Source organism: Sapajus apella, unplaced genomic scaffold (assembly GCF_009761245.1).
Source record: "Sapajus apella isolate SASKATOON/1434 unplaced genomic scaffold, GSC_monkey_1.0 scaffold77, whole genome shotgun sequence".
NCBI classification, from domain to species: Eukaryota; Metazoa; Chordata; class Mammalia; order Primates; family Cebidae; genus Sapajus; species Sapajus apella.
The window spans coordinates 959,393-966,918 of record NW_022437017.1 but is presented as its reverse complement, the minus strand read 5'-3'; the positions used below and the strand labels follow the sequence as shown (position 1 = coordinate 966,918).

The 7,526-nt window shown below is 50.0% G+C and overlaps 1 protein-coding gene across 14 annotated transcripts in view; it reads left to right on the top strand.

The window, feature by feature from the left end:
• Positions 1 to 7,526, top strand: part of SMARCA4 (SWI/SNF related, matrix associated, actin dependent regulator of chromatin, subfamily a, member 4) — a 92,807-nt gene that overhangs the window by 71,044 nt on the left and 14,237 nt on the right. For 6 of the 14 annotated variants that reach the window (XM_032251741.1, XM_032251742.1, XM_032251745.1 and 3 more), the window contains 2 exons: positions 3,035 to 3,130; positions 4,872 to 5,134. In XM_032251741.1, the coding sequence (XP_032107632.1) occupies positions 3,035 to 3,130; positions 4,872 to 5,134 (359 nt within the window). The remainder of the gene's footprint in view (positions 1 to 3,034; positions 3,131 to 4,871; positions 5,135 to 7,526) is intronic. The other 8 variants (XM_032251752.1, XM_032251750.1, XM_032251754.1 and 5 more) reach the window with 3 other exon arrangements.

The following is a 7,526-nucleotide window of genomic DNA, read 5'->3' as shown; positions in this document are numbered from 1 at the left end:
CCGCCTCCTGGGTTCAGGCAATTCTCCTGCCTCAGCCTCCTGAGTAGCTGGGATTACAGGCACGCGCCACCATGCCCAGCTAATTTTTTGTAGTTTTAGTAGAGACGGGGTTTCACCATGTTGACCAGATGGTCTCGATCTCTTGACCTCGTGATCCACCCGCCTCGGCCTCCCAAAGTGCTGGGATTACAGGCTTGAGCCACCGCGCCCGGCCTGAAGCAGGAAGTTTTTCATTGTACTTACAGTTTATTTATTTTTCTTTTTCACTTGTGCCTTGGTGTTGTATTTAAGAAACCATTGCCATATCCAAGGTCACGAGGACTTGCCCCTGTGTTTTCTTCTAGGAGGGTTATAGATTGAGCTCTTCCATCTAGATCCGTGTAAGATCCATTTTGGGTTGAATTTTATACATGATGTGAGATCAGCGTCCAACTTTATCTTTTTGTATGTGGAAATCCAGTTGTCCCAGCAGCATTTGTTGAAGAGACTATTTTTTCTCATTAAGCCCATCTTATTCCATGTTATATTCAAATTCATAGTTGTGAAAAATATTATATAAAACAGGCTTTCCCCACCATGTCATTGGCACCACTTTGCTGGCAGCCAATCTGTGGCCAAGTGAACTCAAAGCCTTCAAAATTCTCTTGGCCCTTGCCCTGCTGGGCTGACCCTGTATATTCATTCCCTGTGGCTGCCGTCGGAAATGGCCATGACAGTGGCAGCCTAAAGCAACAATACTATTTTCCTTCCATTCTCAATCTGTGGTGTCTGAATCCATGGTGTGAGCAGGGCTGTGCTCCCTTCCAGGGCCTAGGGGAGGACCCCTCCTTGGCTTTTCCAGCTCCTGATGGTTCCAGAAGCCTCCTGGCTTGGTGCACCGTCATCCCGTCTCTGCCTCTGTCTGCATGGGGACTTCTCGAGAACTCTGTGTCCCCTTCTGTCTCTTTTAAGAACATTTTTTAAAACTTAATCCCGGCCGGGCGCGGTGGCTCAAGCATGTAATCCCAGCACTTTGGGAGGCCGAGGCGGGTGGATCACGAGGTCAAGAGATCGAGACCATCCTGGTCAACATGGTGAAACCCCGTCTCTACTAAAACTACAAAAAATTAGCTGGGCATGGTGGCGCATGCCTGTAGTCCCAGCTACTCAGGAGACTGAGGCAGGAAAATTGCTTGAACCCAGGAGACGGAGGTTGCGGTGAGCCGAGATCGCGCCATTGCACTCCAGCCTGGGTAACGAGCGAAACTCCATCTCAAAAAAAAAGAAAGAAAGAAAAACTTAATCCCTGCCAGGGAAGCCGAGGTGGGTGGATCACAAGATCAGGGGTTCGAGACCAGCCTGACCAACATGATGAAACCCTGTCTCCACAAAAATACAAAAATTACCTGGAAGTGGTGGCAGGCACCTGTAATCCCAGCTACTCAGGAGGCTGAGGCAAGAGAATAGCTTGAACCTGGGAGTTGGAGGTTGCAGTGAGCCGAGATCATGCCATTGCACTCCAGCTGAGACTGTCTCAAAAACAAAACAAAACAAAAAAACACTTAATCCTAAATGTAAAAACCTCATTTGCCCAAAACGGTCCCATTCCAAGGTTCCAGATAGACATGAATTTGGGGGGACCTACCACTCCTCCCTGGGTCTGCAGAGGGCCTTCTCCCAGTTCCTCCTGCCTGCTGCATCTTCTGGCCCGGATGCCTTAACCTCCTGCCAGCCCCCTGAGGCTCTCAGCTTCCCACCTCCTCTAAGCCATACCTGCTTTATCATTCTGGAATCTCTCTTCCCTCTTTCCTGGCACCTGACACATTTGCCACCCCACTTGTGGGATATTGCCATCTGATCGCCATCTCCCTTCCAGGGGTGGGGGAAAGGGCCAGGAGCAAGGGTTCGAGTCACTGCTATGTGCCCAGAGCCAGGCACAGTGACCAGCCCACTGGCACAGCCACAGCGTGAGAGAGCAGCCAGCTTTTGGGTCCAGGCCCTCCTTACTTTTCCAATCCCAAGATTCCTTGGACACCTGGCTCCCATGACTGCATTTTTTACCATTGGGATAAGTTATTAGTTATTGCCATTGAAAATTAATACATAGGGATTCTCTTAATATTGTTCATATTCATGTCCTTCTCAGCAATGTTACCATAAGGAATCCGTCTTAAACAATGTCAGTTGTTGGCCGGGTGAGGTGGCTCATGCTTGTAATCCCAGCACTTTGGGAGGCCAAGGCGGGCAGATCATGAGGTCAGGAGATCGAGACCATCTTGACTAACACGGTGAAACCTCATCTCCACAAAAAATACAAAAAATTAGCTGGGCGTGGTGGCAGGCACCTGTAGTCCCAGCTATTCGGGAGGCTGAGGCTGGAGAATCACTTGAATCTGGGAGGTGGAGGTTGCAGTTTGTTGAGATCACGCCACTGCACTCCAGCCTGGCAACAGAGTGAGACTACATGTCCAAAAAAAAAAAAAAAGTCAGTTGTCAATAGCATTACTTAAAATAGCAACAATAATTTTTTTAAAAAGCGGTCAGACCTAGCAGCTCAGGCCTGTAATCCTAGCACTTGGAGAAGCCAAAGCGGGAGGATCATTTCAGCTTGGGAGTTTGAGACCAGCCTGGCCAAAATAGCAAGACCCTTGTCTCTATTTAAAAAAAAAAAAAAAAAGTCTGGGCACAGTGGCACATGGCTGTAATCCTAGCACTAGCACTTTGGGAGGCCGAGGTGGGTGGATCACCTGAGGTCAGGAGCTCAAGACCATTCCGACCCAGTCTCTACTAACAATACAAAAATTAGCCGGGTGTGGTGGCGGGCACCTGTAATCCCAGCTACTCGGGAGGCTGAAACACAAGAATCATTTGAACCTGGGAGGCAGAGTTTGCAGTGAGCCTAGATCGCACCATTGCACTCCAGCCTGGGTGACAGAATGAGACCCCGTCTCAGAAAAAAAGGGAAATGACCCAAATGCCCAAGAACAAGGGGAGGCTCAATTAGGGCACGTTGTGCACGGAAACACTAAACAGACATTAAAACATTTTGTTGTAGAAAATGACAGGAAAAGATATCCATGACACAGCCAGCAGTGCGGCACGGGGGCTACAATTCCAGCGTGGCCTTCAGTTCTGCACACGTGCGTCAAAGGTGGGGAGAGTTCTGGAGGTGGGTGGCGCTGAGGGCTGCACAACACTGGGGACGTACCTAATGCCCTGAACTAGGTACTAAAACCTGACTACCATGGTAAATTCTATCTTACATATGATTTCTCATAATTTTTTTTAAATGCCCAGGCTGGGCGCGGTAGTTCATGCCTGTTTTCCCAGCACTTTCAAAGGCTGAAGGTGGGTGGATCTCGAGGTCCAGAGTTTCAGACCAGCCTGGCCATGGTGAAACTCCATCTCTACTAAAAATACAAAAATTAGCTGGGCACAGTGTTACATACCTGTAATCCCAGCTACTTGGGAGGCTGAGGCAGGAGATTAACTTGAACTCAGGAAGCAGAGGTTGCAGTGAACCAAGATCACGCCAGTGCACTCCAGCCTGGGCAACAGAGCGAGACTCTGTCTCAAAAAATTTTTTTAAATTAAAAATGCCCAACTACTCAGGAGGCTGAGATGGGAGGATTGCTTGAGCCCAGGAGTTTAAGTTCAACCAGGGCAACATAGCAAGACCCCATGTCTAAGAAAATTTAAAAATAACTTTCAATACAAATATTAGTTGGTTGTGGTGGCGGGTGCCTGTAATTCCAGCTACTTGGGATACTGAGACAGGAGAACCACTTGAACCTGGGAGGTGGAGATTGCAGTGAGCCGATCATACCACTGTACTCCAACCTGGGTGACAAGAGCGAAACTCCATCTCAAAAAAATAAAAATAATGTTTAAAAAAATGTTTAAAATATCTTAAAAACGCTGGGAGCCGTGGCTCATGCCTGTAATCCCAGCACTTTGAGAGGCTGAGGCAGGTGAACCATGAGGTCAAGATATCGAGACCATCCTGGCCAAACACGGTCAAACCCCGTCTCTGCTAAAAATACAAAAATTAGCTGGGCATGGTGGCGCACGCCTGTAGTCCCAGCTACTCGGGAGGCTGAGGCAGGAGTATTACGTGAACTCAGGAGGTGGAGGTTGCAATGAGCCAGGATCACGCTACTGCACTCCAGCCTGGCAGCAGATCAAGACTATGTCTCTCAAAAAAAAAATAAAAATTCATGAAGAAATAGATGGAGATCAGGCACGGTGGCTCACACCTGTAATCCTAGCACTTTGGGGAGGCTAAGATGGGAGTATCGCTTGAGACCAGGAGTTCAAGACCAGCCTGGGCAACATAATGAGACTCAGTAGCTACAAAAAAAATTTTTTAATTAGCTGGGTGTGGTGACATGTGCCTGTAGGCTCAGCTACTTAGGAGGCTGAGGTGGAAGGATCTCTTGAGCCCTGGGAGTTCAAGGCTTCAGTGAGCTATGATGGTGCCACTGCACTCCAGCCTGGACCACAGAGCTAGACCCTGTCTCTAAAAATAAATAATTAAAAGAAATAGATGGGGAGAGTGTGGAACAGACGTGTCAGTAACATCACCTCTGGGTGAAGGGATTTCAGGATCACATTCTTCTCTGTACAGAGAAGATATGTCTTTTTTTGGTCAAGAAATTCAACTGTTTTTTAAGGACAAGCTTGGGTGGGGTGCCTGCTGGGGGCAGTGCTGGTCCTTCACTGCAGCCCAGGGACCCTGCGAGAGTCCCAGTATGTGTTACGCCCCGAGCCAGCCACGCTGGAGGGAGAGCGGGTGCAGGGGCCCTCCTCCGTGTCCCAGCCCGGCCCCTGGGATTGCGTCGCGCCCTCTGCTTGTCGACCTGGGTGCTGGCTGTCCTATTTTACTACTATTGACCCTGAAGGCCATCGAGGAGGGCACGCTGGAGGAGATCGAAGAGGAGGTCCGGCAGAAGAAATCGTCACGGAAGCGCAAGCGAGACAGTGACGCCGGCTCCTCCACCCCGACCACCAGCACCCGCAGCCGTGACAAGGACGATGAGAGCAAGAAGCAGAAGAAGCGCGGGCGGCCTCCCGCTGAGAAGCTCTCCCCAAACCCGCCCAACCTCACCAAGAAGATGAAGAAGATCGTGGATGCCGTGATCAAGTACAAGGACAGGTAGGCGAGGAGACAGGGCGGGTGGGGACCACGGGGGTCCTTGTGGGAGCAGACCTGGTCTCTGCACTCTGACCCTGCACACTCAGGCTGGGGGCTGCTCACTCACTCATTCACAAACACTGACTGAATCTTTGTGTCTTTGAGCCTGGCCCTGAGGAGCATACTTTCTGGAACGGAAGGACACATGTATTATCCATGTTGAGAGGGAATGTCTCACGGGGTCGGGAGGAGAGGCAGAGGTGCGCGTCTCAGGGAATGGGACATTGGAGCAGAGCCTTGAGAGACGGGAGGTTGGGGAGAGTCCACCAGCAGAGGCCACAGCAGGCAGAGAGGCTCTGCCAAAGCTGAGGCCTGGTGGCCTCAAGGGGCGAGGTGGGATGAGGGGATCCATGGCAGCATGGCTCTGCCAAAGCTGAGGCCTGGTGGCCTCAAGGGGTGAGGCGACATGAGGGGATCCATGCTGCCTGTGCAGCCAGGGGGACGGGGACAAAAGTCTGGTGTGTCTAGAGCAGAGAAAGTGGCAGCCCTCTCCTGTCCTTGCACCCTTCCGGGATACCCGTGCCATCTCTGTGTTGCTGAGATGGTGGCCACACTCCTGCCCTCTGCTAGGCCCTGCTCTGGACCTGGAGGTCCCTGTCCTCACGGACATGTCCTGTATCCGAGGTAGCATGCAGTTCCAGCTGTGGCTACGGCCCAGTGGTGGATCATAACGTAGTGGTGGATCATGAGTGCTGCTTATATATTTTCTGTGAGCCACTGTATATGAGTGCCATTTAAGAAGAAAGGAATGGTTCTGAGTCACTCCCCAGGGAGACGTGTGCGCCTTCTAGCAGCCCAGGGCAGGTCACAGAGCTGGGCAGGAGCCAGTGAAGGGTGTGAGGCCCATGCCTGGCCTAGGACTGGCGCCGTCTTCCACTCCCCAAGGTCTTATTCCACTTCCTGGTACACATTGGCCAGTGCCACTGGCTCCGTAATGGGAGGGTTGTACTACTGGATTTTAAAGTAATAGTTTGCTGCTAGTCATGAAGCAGAGCGTGGGGGAATTGTATCTGTGAGAGGGGAAAGTGGCAGGAGCCCACATGTATCCTTTGGAGAGAATCTTACCAAGCATGAAATTTTAGAGGATGGTAACAATTGTAGTGCCTAAATTAATGGGTAAAAATTACCACATAAAGTCAGGTGTGGTGGCTGTAATCCCAGAATTTTGGGAGGCTGAGGCAGGAGGATCGCTTGAGGTCAGGAGTTCGAGACTAGCCTGGGCAACATGGTGAAAACCCATCTTTACTAAAAATGCAAAAAAAAATATCTGGACGTGGTGGTGCGTGCCCATAATATAATCCCAGCTACTTGAGACTGAAGCAGGAGAATCACTTGAACCCAGGAAGGGGAGGTTGCTGGGAGCCAAGATCACACCACTGTCTCCAGCCTGGATGACAAGAGCAAGACTCCGGATCTAAAAACAAAAAAAAGTACTGCTTAAAAAGGTTTTATTATTATTGCAGGAGAAACAGATGATGAATGAAAGGAGACATATTCAAGTTCAGTGTTAGATTTGAAAATGTCATGTGTTGTCAGTATTAAGAAAAAATACTGACTCGGATTTACAAACCTAACCCTGAGGCTAAGTCCTCAAAGAGGAAAGCAAGTGGAGGACTTCATTTACTTAAAGTGCAGGATACAGCTGGGGGCAGTCACTCATGCCTGTGGTCCCTGCCACTTGGGAGGCTTAGGTGGGAGGAACACTTGAGCATAGCAGGTCCAGGCTATAGTGAGCCGTGATCACACAACTGCACTCCAGCCTGGGTGACAGAGTGAGACCTTGTCTCTTAAAAAATACAGAATACTTACTTACAATGCGGACCAGGCATGGTGGCTGTTGCTTGTAATCCCAGCACTTTGGGAGGCTGAGGTGGGCGGATCACTTGAGGTCAGGAGTTTGAGACCAGCTTGGCCAGCATGGTAAAACCCCATCTCTACAAAATATACAAAGAAATAAATTAACCAGATGTGGCGATGTGGGCCTGTGGACCCAGCTACTCGGGAGGCTGAGGCATGAGAATTGCTTGAATCCAGAAGGCAGAGGGTACAGTGAGCCAAAATGGCACCACTGCACTGCAGCCTGGGTGACCGATTGAGATTCCATCTCACACACACACACAAATCGGAATTTGCAAAAATCTAATGATGGTGACAGACCCTCCCCATGTTTTATTTCTAATGATATTCTTGCACAGGAAACTTAACATTATCAACATAAAGGAGATCCTTGAAGGGCAGTGGGGAAAGCATGGACATCTCTATCATGCTGGTCTCCTAGGTATCCACATAGAGAGGATGAGCCCTGACACCCCCCCCCAACCCACACACACACACACACACACACACACACACA